The sequence below is a fragment of the Penicillium maclennaniae genome (genome assembly GCF_028827695.1).
Source record: "Penicillium maclennaniae strain IBT 15551 chromosome Unknown utg000006l:1.0-2513246.0:1.0-2515036.0, whole genome shotgun sequence".
Taxonomy (NCBI): Eukaryota; Fungi; Ascomycota; class Eurotiomycetes; order Eurotiales; family Aspergillaceae; genus Penicillium; species Penicillium maclennaniae.
Genome location: NW_026623218.1, coordinates 1,041,311 through 1,058,443, shown reverse-complemented (window position 1 = coordinate 1,058,443; position 17,133 = coordinate 1,041,311). Strand labels below are relative to the sequence as shown.

General features: G+C 50.5%; 7 protein-coding genes across 7 annotated transcripts; 1 reads left to right on the top strand and 6 right to left on the bottom strand.

Moving 5' to 3' along the window:
- Window positions 1-1,775: 1,775 nt before the first annotated feature.
- N7477_006630 (glycoside hydrolase family 76 protein) lies at window positions 1,776-3,245 on the bottom strand (the record flags this gene model as incomplete). The annotated part of the gene is made up of 3 exons (XM_056968293.1): window positions 1,776-2,357; window positions 2,415-3,106; window positions 3,158-3,245. 3 exons carry the CDS (start codon window positions 3,243-3,245, stop codon window positions 1,776-1,778), a joined length of 1,362 nt encoding a protein of 453 aa, XP_056821089.1.
- A 1,039-nt stretch (window positions 3,246-4,284) lies between these two features.
- On the bottom strand, window positions 4,285-5,985 carry N7477_006629 (uncharacterized protein; the record flags this gene model as incomplete). Its single annotated transcript, XM_056968292.1, has 1 exon — window positions 4,285-5,985. One exon carries the CDS (start codon window positions 5,983-5,985, stop codon window positions 4,285-4,287), a length of 1,701 nt encoding a protein of 566 aa, XP_056821088.1.
- A 111-nt stretch (window positions 5,986-6,096) lies between these two features.
- On the bottom strand, window positions 6,097-7,871 carry N7477_006628 (uncharacterized protein; the record flags this gene model as incomplete). Its single annotated transcript, XM_056968291.1, has 2 exons — window positions 6,097-7,661; window positions 7,757-7,871. 2 exons carry the CDS (start codon window positions 7,869-7,871, stop codon window positions 6,097-6,099), a joined length of 1,680 nt encoding a protein of 559 aa, XP_056821087.1.
- A 12-nt stretch (window positions 7,872-7,883) lies between these two features.
- Window positions 7,884-8,157, top strand: N7477_006627 (uncharacterized protein; the record flags this gene model as incomplete). The annotated part of the gene is given in 2 exon segments (XM_056968290.1): window positions 7,884-7,892; window positions 7,903-8,157. The coding sequence occupies 2 exon segments, from the start codon at window positions 7,884-7,886 to the stop codon at window positions 8,155-8,157; spliced, it is 264 nt and encodes an 87-aa protein (XP_056821086.1).
- A 924-nt stretch (window positions 8,158-9,081) lies between these two features.
- N7477_006626 (YoaK family protein) lies at window positions 9,082-9,883 on the bottom strand (the record flags this gene model as incomplete). Its single annotated transcript, XM_056968289.1, has 2 exons — window positions 9,082-9,108; window positions 9,194-9,883. The coding sequence occupies 2 exons, from the start codon at window positions 9,881-9,883 to the stop codon at window positions 9,082-9,084; spliced, it is 717 nt and encodes a 238-aa protein (XP_056821085.1).
- A 1,217-nt stretch (window positions 9,884-11,100) lies between these two features.
- N7477_006625 (uncharacterized protein) lies at window positions 11,101-12,858 on the bottom strand (the record flags this gene model as incomplete). The annotated part of the gene is made up of 1 exon (XM_056968288.1): window positions 11,101-12,858. The coding sequence occupies one exon, from the start codon at window positions 12,856-12,858 to the stop codon at window positions 11,101-11,103; it is 1,758 nt and encodes a 585-aa protein (XP_056821084.1).
- A 908-nt stretch (window positions 12,859-13,766) lies between these two features.
- On the bottom strand, window positions 13,767-16,084 carry sC (sulfate adenylyltransferase; the record flags this gene model as incomplete). Its single annotated transcript, XM_056968287.1, has 5 exons — window positions 13,767-14,962; window positions 15,019-15,164; window positions 15,482-15,664; window positions 15,730-15,757; window positions 15,916-16,084. 5 exons carry the CDS (start codon window positions 16,082-16,084, stop codon window positions 13,767-13,769), a joined length of 1,722 nt encoding a protein of 573 aa, XP_056821083.1.
- Window positions 16,085-17,133: the final 1,049 nt, after the last annotated feature.

Here is a 17,133-nt window from a genome sequence, read left to right as displayed (position 1 = left end):
AGCCGTCCATGGCAGACCCATAGCAATATCTTGTCCGAGTCATTTGGGCCGGGAATGAGCCCGAGGCTTCCTCGCCACGGTCTCAGGAATTCCGAGTGTGCTGCTATCGGGGCACCGATAGGGATGGGTCGATGTGGAGTGGCAATGGTGGGCCAGCTCGCTATCTGTGCTCATTCTCACCAAATCCTCCTATGTAAAAAAGATAAATGTTTCACCGGGGACCCGGGGTCGGATGGCTCCACCAAGGCTGATACGCAGACACGCAGACAACTTCCCTTCGATCCGGTGGCACTAGAAATCTCCTCTCGGGAGCTAGGCCTCTTTGGCTACAGACCGCACTGTAAGATAAGAAGATCCATGGGCGACGCGTGCATGGCAGTGTGCAGGGCCAGCGGGGATCGACGCTTCTGGAAGTCGAGCCTTGAATTTTTAGGTTTTTAACCGCGATGTGGACTGATAACCTCGGATTCACCAAACTTTCGCCCTTTGCCCGTTAGAAAAAAAGGGGGTGACACCAAGTGATCAGGTTGGCACCTGTCGAGTGGCGCCCGGTGGACTGTGGAGCGGAATGCTTAATGCCCTCATGTCCCCAGAACCGGTGGTACGACGATTTTGACGCCTAGAATCCACAGCAACAATCTGGACGAGTGGCTGCTCGTGTATTTACTCCCAAAAGGCTCGAAAACATGGTCAATTAGCAAGTGAATTGCTACTATCGGCTGTTCCGACCAGACCCCGGAAGAGCACCTGGTGGATTGCGATATGCCTAGACACACATTCACTTTCCACGGCTCAAAAAGCAATTACTAGATTGTGTTCTAAAGAAGGCCGTTGTCTAAGATTGGTCAAATCGGACAAAATCTCGATCGCAACAGCTATCCGTGGTTTGCCGGGTTTTACTGTTGGTTCGCTCGGTCTCGTATTCTAGCCGCAGAACTTATTCCTGTCGACAGCCATACTAATTGTGTAGGTGAGTGGCGTGTAGACTGAACCTATGAAATATGCAATTAAGCAATTGGAACTTTTGTCAATTTCCCATGGTACTTGCGCTCGACAAGAAGAGAACGCTGTATCTATTCAGCCATTCAGGGAACAGTGGCTTGGTGGTAAAACGCCTGTACTGGAGCTACCGAGTCCGCGACAGTTGGAGTTCAACTAACACGCCAGAGATGATACATTTTATTTCGGCTACTTTCTTCACTTTACCTTAGGCGTCGTCCTCACAGCTTGGACATAACCAAGATCGAAATTCGGCAAGTCGAGATAGGTAGCCTTTTGACTCAACACCGCTCGCATTCCAGAAAGAGAGCCAAAAAGCAGCATCTCAAGCTAGAGAGCTACGACACAAGAGGCATATGCAGACTGTATGTTTGCAAGTCTAGCCGGATAAACTCAATTCCCAGTGTTTGATCGAGACTATGCGCACCCCGGAATACGGGTTGGGGCTGTGGAGAAGCTTGTTGGGGTAGCTGTCACCCCATCCGAGACCCACGCTCAATCCACTGCGACAATTCCCTAACCTCGGAGCTACTGTATAGAGGCAAATACCCTGCCAGAGTTTCCAGATCTTTACCGGTTTATGATTTATTTTTAAAACAGTGCTTCCTTTCTACCAACTGCACTCTAGCCCACGTCAATAGAGTTGTTGCAACCATGCACAATCCTTTCTTCGATTTCTGTGTTGTGGGTTTGATGGTTAAGTATAACCTATCACTTACATTATTATAGTACAATTTGTGAAAGAAAGATGAGGACCAGGAAACTCGTCGTCTAGCTCAGAGCCAGGCAACGGCACCGGCAATAACAGCCGCGACAAAAGCGACCGGGCCAACGACAAGCACACTGGCTGCATTCGTACCAGTCTGCGTCGCTCCAGCACTGCTGGAACTGCCCGGGTCAGTACCATTGGCGGATCCAGTCGAGGTGACCGAAGTCGTATTCGTAGACGCCGACTGGACACTGGCAGCTTTCTTGCTAAATGAGACAAGATTCGCAGTGAAGAGACTGGTAGCGCTGAGCTGGCTGGGCATGCCGTCGGAGTCATCATAAGCTGCGTACCATTTCACACCACATTCAGTGTTGTTCTTGTCGCCGGTACATGACTTCGCGGCGCCCACTGCAGATCCCTGTAGCAGAGGCATGATGTCGGATGCCGTGTAAGGTGCGACTAAGGCAGCCATAGCGAGATCTTGGACGGTGGCACCCTTGAGCCAGATTTCATTATTGTTGCAGCTTTCGGTGGATTCGCAGGCAACTTCAGAGAGGATTTTGCCGCCGTATTTAGAGGGAAAGAAGGTGGCGGTGGTACGCTTCAGAAGGCCATCTAGGTTTGTCTTCCATTCAGATTTGCCGTTGGTCTATAAATATTGTTAGTTACTTTAGATCTGGAATTGAAAGTCCAAAGATGGCCTCACCAAGTTGTACATATATGCAGTACCAGCGATATATGGGCCGTAGTTGAAGCTCCACTGGGTGTTGCCCGCGGTTCCGCAGTCATCCTCAACGTCAACATCATTGGAAACGGACCACTCATCACTGATGAGGGTATCAGTGCTCCATGTCCAGATCTTGTCCGCCCAATCAGAGTATGTTTGATTGTTGGTGTACCGAGCCAAGCGAGCGGAAAGCTCGAACAAAAGGCCATTTGCCAAGGTGGATTTGATGTTGTAGCCCGACTCATAAGTCCAGATCTGCCAGCGCAAGCCACCCGAACACGTTTTTGTATCCCAGCGGGCAATCTGATCATTAAAGACATTCTCTGCGATCGTAACCCACGAGGGCATAGATGACCTCTCAGGGTATCCTAGCTCCGCGGCAGTCATGGCCGCAAGCGACCAGATTGATTGATCATCGTTTCCTAGGTATGAGCTCCAGTTGGCGGGCATATAATCATTGTTCTCGCCTAGCTGCCAATACATTCCCTCGCTGATGGCCGCATTGTTGGAGGCGTCACCGCTGTAGTACCAATATCGGATCATAGTGTCGAACAGGGCACCTCCCATTGCCCAGTCGGTACGGATCGCGCCGGGGGGTTGTCCGGTCTGGTTGGTCGTGTATTCAGACCAAGTGTTGTACGCAGCAGTCGCGGCGGCATTTTTGATAGATTCTAGATGCCATTAATAGGTTTTGATAGCAAAGGCGACGACACGAGACTCACGCTCGTCGTTGATATTCAATTCGATGGCTGACGCAGTGCCTGCCAGCAGAGCAACCGCTAGTGCTTTGGTGTGACGTCGAAATATCATTTTGGAATGTCAGTTCTACGCGTCACCGGTCTTGAACAGCCCCTAAAATGACTGGGGGGGGTGGCGCCAAGGCTCTATGAAGACTTCTTATACAAGACGGTCACGAACACACTTAGCACGTTCAAAGAAAATGGGAATCGAAAGGGGTGGTAACCCCTAGGTGGGAGGCTCTAACCATTTAAGCCGCTTGGGCCCGAACAGGACCCTTCAACACAAAGCTAATAAAACAACCGGATTTGACCGGTTCGATCGGGGCCATAAGCGAAGTCGTCCATTTGTGGTCTGGTACAGCCCCACTCCTGCCAGGAACAGCATGGTGATTGGCCGTGTTTTACCCTTTCCCCTTAGCTTCGGAGCTTGAAACTCCACGCTCGCTTCTATCTCTACCAGTCTACATGATCCACCTTTTGTGATGCGTTGCTCAATATGTGCTGATCTAGAGTACGTAGTTCCATGCGCGGAGCAACAAAGTGCTCAGTATATTGATGAGAAGGTTCAAGATCGATCGACACTGACCCTTATTGATGACCCGTGAAGAGGCAACTACACTTGTGTTTCAAGCGCAAGGCTGTGTATCTAGAACAAGGGTGTATTCTTTTGTATTGTCCAGCACTGGATCGACAAGTCCTCATATCCATCAGAGTTGCATGGGCAGAGGCCTCAACCTCAAAGAGTTAATGGGGACTTGGAAAGATCGGAGTGACTTGTCGGGCTCGTGAGAAGTCTCCCACTCATAAGACACTTCACCATAGTGGCCCTCTCATGTAATCAAAAATCTAGCGGCGGAATCTGGAAAGCGAGCAACTGACCCTTGAGTCTAAAGACAAAAGTCAGACTTTGTTCATGATTTACGTACTAAGTCAATGAGCACTGACCTACCAGATCTACCTTTTCCAGTCACTCAATTCCCAAATAAAAAAAAACTTGATAGATTGGCTCATATCGGTAGCAATTTATTAGTGTTCATAAAGAAGCAAGTGTGAGCATTCATGACTAGGCAAGCCCAACGCCATCTTCCACTCGGAGCACGTTGTGACATTCACCAGCGCATCAACTCCAAATCCTGGGGGACCTTCCACCCGTGCATGTTACAAGCGCGCTTGTAGGACTCAACGGCCTCACTCACAGTGTAATCTTGGAATTTGCGGCGCTGGGAGAGACGAGCGGGTCGTGGGTCCATGCTGGTGATAGCGAGACGAATCTGTAGAAGTAGACTTTCTATGCAGGTAACAGCCGACCAGCCAGTGCTAGTCAGGAGTTCCATGCACATGGCACCTCCCGGGGTGATATGACCGCCGCCACCGGCTTGAAATTCTAGGAAGCGGGGTCGAATGACGCGGACGAAGGGAGGGTCTATCGGGTAGTTGGGTGGGAAGCGGAGTTCAAGAATGACACTGGTGAGCTTCGCAGCCTTGAGATCCTTAGCAAGAGGAAGTGCCTTCTCGAAGCTGTGGAGTTCCACAATCCACTGGTAGAGGTTGCCAGATGTCAAGGTAGGGTCCACGAACCAGCCGAGCTCATGCAGGGGCTCTTCTTGCTGGACCTCGACCGTTGTTTTAAGTTGTTTCTGAAGGACCTTGGTTGCGAAGGTGGTGGCGTACTGCGGTGGTGCCATAATCGGTAAATTACCCTCGGTCAAAGACCCTGGGATGAAGTCGGTGGCAGGAGGGACATGTTTGGCGACCTCCTTTCCCTTGACGGTTTTCTTCGGAGTAAAGTGTCGAATGACATTCTTCGCCCGCGTTCTCTTCTCAGGTACGTCGATCATTTCAACGTCCGAATCGGAGAGAAGGATTTTGAGATCCTCGATGTCCGTCGCCACACTTTGAAGCTCGTCACTATCATCGGCATTTGATTGAAGTGAAGACACGGCGCTGCTGGTCTTCTTTTTCCCCTTTTTCTTTAAGGTAGTTTTCTGTGCGCTCTCATTCAAAGCAAGCGCTTCTCGTCTCTTACCGCGAATCGCCGACATTGGAATTTTAATGGCTGCTCCCGATGGCCCATGGGCAGTATGTTGAGGGTCCTGCGCATAAAAGGTAGAAACAGCGGGTGATACTCTTTTCTTCGTATCATTAACCCAAGGAAGGGAAGGGCTTGAGGGTGTGCTGTCATTCTCAGACCTTTTGAGCCCAACGAAAAGGTATCTGGGCTGGATCCAGTCAAGCCGGTGCACGACATAAAACGGCTCGCTGCACTTAAACTCATCCGGAGCATTGACGATCTCGTTCAGGGAAATTATGGATGACAGGGTGAGACGGCTTTGAGGCCAGTTCGAGCACCACTGAGATGGTCTTGTGTAGCCCAATGAAACTCTGAAATTTGAAGACATATAAACGCCATGTCCATAGGAGCGCCCATTCACCGTGTCTTTGAAATGAAGCCCTTTCCGCAAGATACTATGCCAGTTATACAGTGGACTACCATGCCACGCGAAAATGGTTGGGTGCTGAGGTCTCCCGGTCATTGATTTCGCGTTGACTGCTCTGGTGAAACGTTGTTCTTTATCCGGGGCACCCTGAACCAGGCGAAATTGGACATAGTCTTTCATATCACTGACCAAGTGCTCAGGGTTGCTGTTATCCTGGACGATATATGATCTATTTGACGCAACAATCCATCGCAACAGAACCAAGGCAGCGGGTGGTATTCTTTCTTTCCAAGATGAGAGAGTTGCATCTGGCCCTTGACTTGCCAAATAATTTATCATCTCGTCGATTCCGGGAAGCATACCCAAAAGCATGACGATCCTGTTTTGTTTTTTCTGTTTGGTCAACTTGTCAAAAGCTGTGTCGTATACCATGTAGTGCACTTTCCCTCCAGTTGCTGCTTGCTTCCAATAGCTCTGATGCTGTCATCTGTTTGCTCCAGCGAAGCGGAAATGAGAGCTCCACAACGTTTGAGCCGGTTTTTTGGACTCGGCAATGCCATGAAGGTCCTTTGGCAAGATCTTCTCCCCTTCCAGACCGACAAAAACGATCCATTGGCCTTCGATGAGCCGTGACTTGCCCTCTTGAGAAAGCTCCATGTTAATACCGGGCAGGGTCTTGCTGGAATTGAACATTTTATGGGGATAAATCGTCCCACTGTGATATTTAGTGACCTTCCGGCCTGTTGGGAGGTCAATTCGAACCTCATCCGGCTCAGTTGTCTCCGTATTGGGAATTCGCATTCCAAGCCCTGTAGGAAAATGTTCAAGCTTGCCGGTCTTGGCTCTGATGAAAGCCAAGGATACTAGCAAGTCAACAACACTTGGCTGAGATTTGACTTCATATTCCAGACTTGGCCCCATACCGTAAGTGATGTATTGGTAGAGACAAAGTCGACTTGAGCAAACGTAGGGCTTCATTGCATCAAAATCGTCGAACTTCTTGCAGAAACAAACGAGGCAGAACTCTGTGCATCTGACAAAGTGTCGAAGGGTGAATTGCATTGCGAGCAAGGGGAATGACATTCTCGACAAGACAAAACCCTCGTCGGCCATATGGTCGGCCATTAGCAAAGGGGGAGGTGGAGTCCCCCATTCATCAGGCTTCAGATGTTCTTCGGAACTGACGTCCTCGTCATTCAGAGGCTTCCCCTGGCTGACCTGGAAAGGGTTTTCTGCGCCTGTCCATGAGAGTCCCCATCTGAGACGAAATCGCGCAATAGCCAAGAATCGCTCGTTCAGGAGTCGATTAAGCTGGCGGCCGATGAAACAGGATCTGAGCTTGTTTGTTTCAGTCTCTCGTAGGTCTAAAATATCCTTTTCTGTCGGCGTGCTGCCCTGAAAGGCCATCAGAGCTGCCGTAGCCGATGGCTTGTAGGAGTCACAGAGCCCGAGATGCATTTGGATAAATGAAGGGTTTGGGTCACCCTGTTCAAACAAGTCCTTCATGTTCACGTATCCTCGCGGGTAACGAATCAGAAGACCAAGGTAGTCATTGGGACGCACTTGCCAAACATCCATGACTTCTTCGGAGATTCCAAGTCTATTGAGGCGGCTAGCCACCGAAACCACGAATCCACATTGCGTGACTTCAACGTGCCCAACCTTGAAGCCGGTGTTCTTGGCAGCTCGCAGATCCTCACTGATCTTCCGGCGCAGGAAAGATGGAACGTTGTAGGTTGGTAGGGAAGCGTCACAGTCATCAAAAGCGTGCTCGTCGTAGTCGAACTCCCCAAAACCATCAAAGTTGCATAGATGATCATCAGAATCGTCGATGGGAATCTGTTCATCATCGTGATATTCGTTGCATGGCTGCAACGTTGAGCCATTGAGCGCTGCATGAATCGAGCTTTCGATGGCAGCCAGGAGATCACGAATGGAAATGCAAGGAAGGTTCTTTACGACGTTTTGAAGAGCCTCGATGACTGCGAGCGGGGGATCAGATGTAGAGTAGACGAAGTATTGGTGGCTTTTGGGGTAGTTGTAAGGCTCTGCGGGCCGGTGAGTAAAAGGGGAGATAATCAAGCTTTCGATCGACTTACCTGTGATCACTTGGTAGTCGATAGTGGTTGGTGCATTAGGGTACGCGAAGGTGAAACAATCGATCCATCGCTGTCGCCAGCTTTGACCTTGCTCAGGTATTTGAATGTACCTGGGGCCTTGACCTGGCCAAGGTCTCTCAGGAAGTCATCTTTCCCCATAGCGATTTGGCAATGTCTCTGGTATTGAAAGAAGAAGAAGGAGAAGGAGAAGGGGAAGGAGAAGGAGAAGGGGAAGGAGAAGGAGAAGGGGAAGGAGGAGGAGGAGAAGGAGAAGGAGAAGAAGAAGAAGAAGAAGAAGAAGAAGAAGAAGAAGAAGAAGAAGAAGAAGAAGAAGAAGAAGAAGAAGAAGAAGAAGAAGACGTCTCAGTCGACGTGGGAGAAGGACCAGACTGAGCGATCGGCGCAAAGGAGATATGAGGGAAGTGGAAATTCAAGTGAAAGGTAAGAAGTGAGTGAGGCTCCGTTGTTCCCAAGACTGACCAACGGCAGCGATTGCCAACGACTTGTGCCGGTTCACGAGGAGAAACACCTGAGCCCGTGCTCTCAACTATACACCAAGTGCAGCCTTGAACGAGACACTCTAGTATGAGCACGAAGGAGTACAAAGGCGGCGTTGCTTGGACCCAGCAATTTCAGGCAACGCTCGAGGCCGCTGTCACAGCCTCCGAGTTCTTTACGGCTAAGCCGAGCATGCCATCCATGGTTGACGCAGTCTTTATTTACCGTTGTGCCTCAGTTCTCTCTGAATTGGAAAATAGCATCATGTACTTTCCAAGATCCATTGCGGTCTCGACTGACTTCAGGATTCAATTCTGAGGTGTCGTTCCTCACCTTATTTTCACCCCCTAAATGACGAAGGAAGGAACAGTATGATTTGGCTGTAGAATCACCTGCACGTATGCGCCGAAATTGAAATAGATGTCGTGTATGGAAAGGAAGTATAATGAATCAGCCAACCAATGCAAGTGCCGACTGACCGCGGAATTCATATGGGCGGAAATTCTTTATATTTGGGCGCGAGCATCAAAATCCTGGTACGATCAAGGACTCATTTTCATAGATCGAAATCCACAAATGCAAAAGCCTTGCAACTTGAGCCAGTTTAAACCTGGACCGACCAATAATGCTCATATTTATAAACATCAAACATCATGCGTAATTCTAAGACTAGCGCTGAAAATTTGATCTAAGGAGTCATATTCAATGTGTAGCAATCGATTTCATTTCCAGATCCTTGGATCTTACAACATCAGAGTATCTCCTAGTAATCCACACATCACACTAAACGACTTGAAACTAAGTACAAAGCACTTGACACTATATTAAACGCGGTCAACTTCAAATTAAAAAATATAGGTTAATCAAACTTTCAAATCTTCATGACACCCAGGAACCTCTGTAATAGCTCGATTAAACAAAAACCCAACACAAACCAAAGCCTTTCCAACAGCACAAAGCAATATCGGAAAACTCGAACTAACCTCCCTCGCCGCAAACGCACCGACAAAACACCCCGACACCAACATGATCAAAAACCCCACCCGTCGATTCCGACACCGATTTTTCAATTTGCCCAAATCCGGATCAACAACCAAATCCACAAACGCCGCCGTCGCCATCGCCGTCGTGATCTCAGTGATCTTCAAACTCCGACTCATAGCTACCCGTCCGCCGGATGAAAACGCCAATAACCCAATAACCGCCATCGCAGCTGGTCCGTCCCTTCGTATCGGCCAGGAGTATTGGACAATAAGGGCGCAGAAAACGAGCGCGTTTGGATCAAGTTGGATATAAGTAGCCAGAGACGCTTGCGGACGCCGATCATATTCCCGAGTTGTCCGAGAATAAAACCCCCCGGTGACGAACATGGATAAACTGACTCCGATATTGGGGAAACTGTATTGGTTGTGTGTTAAGCATGCAATGCCGATTGCGAGGAATAGCGTGTTGCCAGTTTGGTTCAAGGCAAAACACATGTAGTCTGGCCAGGCGGCGGCGTCTTGGATTCCGGTGGCAAAGGATAGGAGGAGGAGTTCGGCTTCTAGAAGGATGTCTTCACGGATGTCTTCCATGAGGAATTCGTGGATGCGGGATCTAGGGTTGCGGCGAGGGCTGTCGGATGGGGGGATGGAGGAGACCTCGGTCTCGGTACGGGGGAGTGCGATTGCCATGCTAGTGTATGTCTTCTTTTCTTTTGCGGATCAGCCCTGGTGTGGTTTTGAGGGGAACGAGGGAACATACTGTGGTCTAAATTTGTGTTCATGGGAAGTAGGTGTAGGTTTATATAGGTTGGACACTCTGGGAAGTATATATAGCGTAACGTAGGCCGGCAATATTGTATGCAAATAGATTGATCGGCGTTAAAGGTTGATGTCTAGGATCTGAAGCAAACATGAACCGTATGAAAATTTTTGGAACAAGGCAACAGCCGCATCAAGATTCATTTGTGTTTACCCATTTGACTTGCATGAGCTGCCCATGTCAATATATACACCCTCAATGAATTTTGAGAAGCAAGTCCCACTCGATCGTCGAAACATTCCTTGCTGACGTACGACTCTAGTGGCGCCCTAAGAATGCTGGAATTCCGAGACATTGGAAGAAGTGTAGATCGGCCACGGAAGGAAGGCTATCTCTCTAAGATTGCCCGAGGCATGTGCTGGATTCGCGTTATCCTGTCCTACGTAGGGCTTCTTATTCCAAGATTGCTGGGTCGTCCCATATGGTGGATGACGCGCACATAGATGATCGGTTTCCCTCTCGCGCGTCTTTGTCTATCTGTTACCACCTCGGAATAGGAATCTCTTGGCTTTTTCTTCATGGTTTTTTCTACATTAGTACGGAATCTTGCGGGTGCCAAGATGAGGGCTTCATGTTACGTCTATCTTGATTCCTAACGAGGATCGGTTTTGCTTCAGGCTTGCATCATGCCATACTCGGGTCTCGTGATTGATCTTACGTAGTCCTCGTGGACATCTCATAGGGCATTGACGTAGTTCTGGAGCCTGTGGATGCCTTGAGGCTGGGTTTCTTGCGATTTGGACATTAAATTGTAGATTCGGGGCAGATTGCGCGGCCAAGATGAGCTGATGAGATCTTATGTTAGATCTACACGGGAAGTATGAGTGTCTTGGGCATCCCTTTGAACCCACAATAGACTCCTTTGAATGGAGATTGAGAGTCAAAATCGCGGGAACAGTCGTCGCACTCCATGTTTCAAAATTGCTATTCGGTGTTTGGACTTCCAAGGAGAGGCAAAAAAGATAGATAGTCAAGGTTGTTGATACATTCATAGATCAGACGTCATTTACACAGCAAGGAGGCTCTCAAGTATCAAACCGATACCACATACTGTAAACTCCCAGCAGGCCAACTAAATACAGATAATTTACACGAAAAGGGAACTGTTCGGGGCAAGGTTATCCAAGCCAGACTCCCCTTCAAGCAAAGGGAAGAGTTTGCGGATCCGATCCTCAAGAATAGCCTCCTCGGCCTGCCAGCGGCGCAACTCAGCAGTCTTGGCCTTGACAGCACTCTCGCCACCATACCAGGCTTTCTTTGCATTTTTAATACTCTCTTCTTCTTCCTTCTTGGCACGCTTCACAAGGGTTGCTATCATGACCTTCCAGTTCTCAAGGCTGACCTTCAGACACTGCGCGCATCGTGTGCGTGTTTCTTGGTCTTCCGAGTTGCTGCGGTCCAGCATGGTTGTCTCAGCCATCTCAACTGCGTCGCGCGTCCAGGCGAGGCCTTGCTCGCGGGATGATGAAGCGTAGATAATTTCGCCGATGTAAGTCATGAGGCCAGCCTCATCACAGGCAGAACTTGGTGTGCGAAGAGGAGGCGCATCACCGGAAGGTAAGGGTTTAGGGTATTCCACAGGAACAAGGACGGTTTTGATGGATTTGAAGAAGGAAGAGAAAATGTCGTTGGATGCTTTGAAAGAGGGGAGAGGTGGAGGGCGTTGGAAATCAGGGGTGATAGGCAGGCTCCTTCGGGCCTTAAGAACAGATGTGAAGAGGGAAAGCGCAGTTGGGAGGTTCCCCTGCTTGGCATTGTGCACAGCAAGAGCGGTCGATACACGGATGAGATTCTCAGAAGGCAGCTCCGGACCGTTCTTCAAAATTCCAGTCTTGAGATCGATGACCTTGCTCACATCGCCTTCCAAGCCACCAGCAGCAAAGTCCAGGGCCCAGGTGTACATGTCACCAGCAGTGGAACCCAGGCCCTTGGAATCGAGCCAATCTGCATACGCAAGGGCAGCATCGAGTTTTTGTCGGGTATCGAAGCCCTTGGTTGTCAAGATCTTCATATAAAAGGTCTCAGGTGGAGGAGATGCCAATTCACAGTCTTCCTCCCGGGGTGTCTGAGCACCCGCAGGGACAGGCCTGGGCCGGGGGTTCGAGGGACCAACAACATACTCCGCTGGCGCAGAAATTCTCTGCTTGCGGTCAGTTAACCAACCGTCCAGGTTCTCGGCAGCCTTTCCAAGCCCCATAAGAGCTTGGAAATAACCACGGCGCCAAGGCTCGCTTTTCATCGAGATATCGAGGCCGGTACGACCGATGCCCTCGACCAGAATTCCGCCCTCATCCTGTTCCACGACTCCCTTGCCTTCACCTTCCATGTCCTCCAGGCGTGTCACCAACTCCTTCAGGAACCCGTGAACCATGGGCCAATCGGTCATCAGCTTGCCGATGTATTCAGGGTGCTGCAGAGCCTGTGCAGTGCGCAGACACCAGCGAGATTTCAGCGTCCATTCTGGAGGTGTAGGCCATTGATGCTCAATGTCTTCTTGATAGATGCCGAGTTGGATGACCTGGTACAGAACGATCATAGAAAAAAAGGTGATGGAGAGCTTGGTGACGCGAGAGAAGCGCTTTTTAAAGTGGGATTGACTTTCAGTGGAGATGAGTCGCGCAAAGTGCTGGCGTAAATGTCTTGATAGAGGGGGAAGTGGGCGTGTAGGTGCTAATGGTGACAGGAAAGACAGTTGCGGGCGACCCGATGGTTGTGAGAGCAGGAGTAGTCGTGTGCGATTGGTAAATGGTCGCAGGTGTATGGTGCTTGGGCCGGCGGCCCGTGGGGAAAACACTGGTCGAATGTGCACCGGTATTCGACCGACAGCATTTCGTTTGGGCAGCATGGTTGCGTTGGTGATGGAGGAGAGGTTCGTCCGTGAAGCCTTGACTTCATCATGTTTGGAGTGTTTGCATACGTGTCTGTCACGTGCTTCGAAGTGGTTGACCGGACCCGTCTCTCACGGCCTGTAGTGAGATTCATTCTTATTGATAATAATTAGCAGTCGCTTGAAAATTATATGATTCTTTATTTGAAGTCAGTCATTCGATCAAAGGCTTCAGCTAATGTATACATATATAAAAGTTGGTAACAGATACATATTCGGGCGAGTTTCCACCACCCATTTTCAAAGGATGCGCACGGGCCAAAACAGACTCGGGGAGGTAGATAGCTGGGTTCTGGCCTTATAATTAACAGTACATGGGTGATTGACACCAATATTTGACGCTTGCCACGGCTCGAATGTAAATGAATTTCTTTGTACATGTATCTGAGCGGGTGTGGTACCGACTAAGTTACTGCATGCTACAATTTAGATGCATACCACCTTTCTTCCTAATTTGACAGTATTTGTAGTCCGGATTGATCCTATTTGAAATCTACGTTCACTTTCTTCTGATCCCAGACTCGCGAATTTGAAAGTGCGTGTTGGCCGCTTTCTAAGGCAATATCAAAGTTTTCTAGGCGTAGATCGACGATGTCTTAGCTTCTTAGATCTTGATGTCATTTCAGCCAAATATGGCGAGATGGGCCCAGCCTCAAGTCAACTTTGACAGCGTCTCTAATCCCCGTGGTCTTTCAAGCGCTGCAACTATTATGTATTCAGAAAGGAAGCAAAATTCAGGAACCAAGATTTTTTAACATTGAATCTAATTTCGGGGAATCGGGAATCCAATTGCAATTAATAGCAAGTAAACGTTTCTATGGGTAACGTAGCCTCAAAAACAAAAGAAAATGGCAAGGTTAAATGATCTACTGACGCTCAAGGAATCCCTGGCTCTCAAGGATGAGAACAATCTCGTGAACAATGGAGCGGACGGACTGCTTGGAGGCATCGACGACGAGGTCAGCCTTCTCGGGAGCCTCATAGGGGTCGTCGACACCAGTGAAGCCCTTGATCTCGCCGCGGCGGGCAGCCTCGTAGATGCCACGCTTATCGGTCTTCTCGCAGTGCTCGAGGGGAGTGGCGACGTGCACGAGGAAGAAGGAGCCGTTCTGGGAAACGGCGTCGCGGGCGTACTTGCGGGAGGCTTCGTAGGGGGCGATAGGGGCGGCGATGACGGCGGCACCGGCGCGGGTCAGCTCGGAGGCGACGAAGGCAATGCGCTGAATGTTGGTGTGGCGGTCCTCGCGGGTGAAGCCAAGCTCGGAAGAGAGCTCGTGGCGAACGGTATCACCGAGAAGGAGGGAGACGGAGCGGCCACCCTGCTGGTTCAGGGTCACCTGGAGAGCACGGGCGATGGCATCCTTGCCAGAGTTCATGTAACCGGTCAGGAAGATAGTGAAACCCTGGGAAGCCCGAGGCGGGTTGGACTCGCGGAGGATCTTGACAACCTCGGGGTAGGAGAACCACTCGGGGATGTGGGCACCGGAGCGGAGACGACGGCGGAGCTCAGTGCCAGAGATGTTCAGGGTCTTGACACCCTGGGGAACCTGGTCGACGGGACGATACTCGTCGGTATCGGGCAGGTAGGTGACCATCTGGAACTCGACGACCTCGATGCCGAGCTCATCCTTGTACTTCTCGACGGCGTGCTGGGCATCGTAGGGGCCGTAGAAGTCCTCGCCCTTGGAGTTGGAACCAGGACCGGCGTGGTCACGGCCGACAATGAAGTGGGTGGCACCGTGGTTCTTACGGATAATGGCGTGCCAGATGGCCTCACGGGGACCACCCATACGCATGGCCAGACCCAGAAGACCCAGGACGGCCATGCCGTTGGGGTAACGGGGCAGGAGAGCCTCGTACGCGCGGACACGGGTGAAGTGGTCAATGTCACCGGGCTTGGTGAGACCGACGACGGGGTGGATCAGGACATTAGCCTGGCGAGAGCGGGCCGCGCGGACGGTCAATTCACGGTGAGCACGGTGCATGGGGTTACGAGTCTGGAAAGCGACGACGCGGGACCAGCCCAGCTTGTCGAAGTGAACACGCAGTTCAGCGGGAGTGTCTTGGGATGAATTAGCTTCCAATTCCGATTGTATACGTTCGGGAAGGGTCGCCTACAGCGGAGAGCGACATAGTCGTAGTGGTTCAGCTTGTTGACAGCCTCAACCTTTCCACCGATGTAGAAGTCCTGGACGGACTCGTTCAGGAACTTGATGGCCGGGTGCTCGGGGTCACCACCGAAGACGAGCTTACCCTCCTTCTCCCTAAATTAGGGGGAAACAATCCACGTCAGCAAAGACCCACAATAAAAAGCTCGAGCCGCCTTAGGGCGTTCATTGCGTAGAGTAATTCAGAATCAGGAGGCGCAAACGCCACCATTAAGGAGTATGGAAAGGAGCGGGGGAGAGGACGTGTATATGTGACCAAGGAGAACAAAATGGCCAGCAATGAACAAGAATGAAACACAGGATGCAAATGGGCAAATCAATTGCCAAGGATAAGAGAGGGATGCGGGGATCGGCAGTATGCGGCGATGGAGTCCGGAGGGGCAATTTCAGGAAAATCAATTGTAGACACTCACTTGTCCGGGCGGTAGATGTCGTCAATGGTCAGGATGGCCAAATTACGGTCATCACGGAAGTCACGCAGGGTGATGCGCGAACCAGCCTTGAGCTTGTTCTCGGTGATGGTCTTCTGGGAGGCATCGAGGGTAATGGGCATGGAGAAGACGTTGCCATCGGCAAGGCGGTTGTTCTCAACGACACTATGCAGAGGATTAGTATGTGTCATACCAATTGCCATTCCAATGGCGTGATCCAAGTAACCTACCCGTCGTAGTCAACCTGGTTCATGAAACCTGCGAGATCGGCGTTAGTAATTACCCCTCCGATTGCCCGCCCGCCCCGGGGGAAAAAAAAACCCCTGGAACTCTGGACTCCCACTTTGTGATCGCCAGGTTCGCAGGAGTCGTAGAAGTCGATAGCGAAAGCGAAGAGGAGAATCAATTGCACGTACCCTCAAGAGGAGAGAAACCACCGTTCATGATCAGCTCGAGATCGCACAGCTGGCGCTCGGAGAGCACGACGGCGGGGAGGGTCTCGGCCTCAGCGGCGAGCTCAGCCTGGCGGGGAGCATCGCGGGCAAGCAAGTCCTTGAGGACACCACCGTGAGGAGCGTTGGCCATTGTGAAGAGAAGGTTGTTTGGGTAATTCCCCTTAATATACAGAAGAAGATGAAGGAAGAGAAAGAAAGAAAGACGAGTGGGGAAGAAAAGGTAATGCTTATCAAGTTTCTTACGGCCTTCTACCAAGCTTCCTGTCCACAGATCTAGGCCAAGAGGGGGTACGACGCGCACGAGGCCGACGTCTCCATGGCTTGGTAAGAAAGCAGGACAATCACCGTGCCCCGGAGGCCCTGAAGTCGTCAGTGGTGGAGTCACTGAAGTCTTGGCCTGGTCGATTCATCCAGCCAGATCACGCCTTTGCGTGGCCCCGCTCGGGAACCCAGGGGAACTCGATGACTATCAAAGTCATCACCCCTGCCCTGACACGTTTCGGATTGATCTCAGAACAGGGAGTTTTCTAGGAGCTATGGTTTCATGCTTGATTCAATGCAATCCAGCGCTGACTACTTTTAATCCTCAATGGCAATCTTCCACAGTACGATGACCCCCTATAACCGTTGGAGCCCCATGGTACGTACCTCCATCGGGGCTACTTGTACCTTGGCCCTTTCTTTCCCTGTCCCTTTCCCGGATGAACCCAGCTCCGCGCCCCTCTCCGTACTCGTTTATGGCGGAGATCTTCAGGGCCATGTTTAGTGATTTTCAGGGGGCGGTATTTTTTCCCTGTAATAGACGGAGCCATATAGTTGTACGTTCCTAGGTCCCAGACTGCGATCAACATGTTCTTTATATGCTCGTGCTGTTCCCGCTCGGTTTTGATGTCGTTTCGTGGGTGGCTTCACCAGCCGTTCACCACGTGACCAAGCACGCAACCTCCGCTGAGAATGTCGTGATCGATATGTCCCAATTGGGAAGTTGGGTCTTGGCATAGCCTAAATTGGTAAATGTTCAGTGAGACTTTTCTTGAAGTAAGCTGAAGTAAATTGGATTGACTAGACATCCCCGACAATTGTGAAGTGGGACCGAGACTCCTATGGCCAAATTATGGTTTCATATCAATAAAAAACTATGTCTGGAGGCACCTCATCCTCTCCTACCACGGTATATAC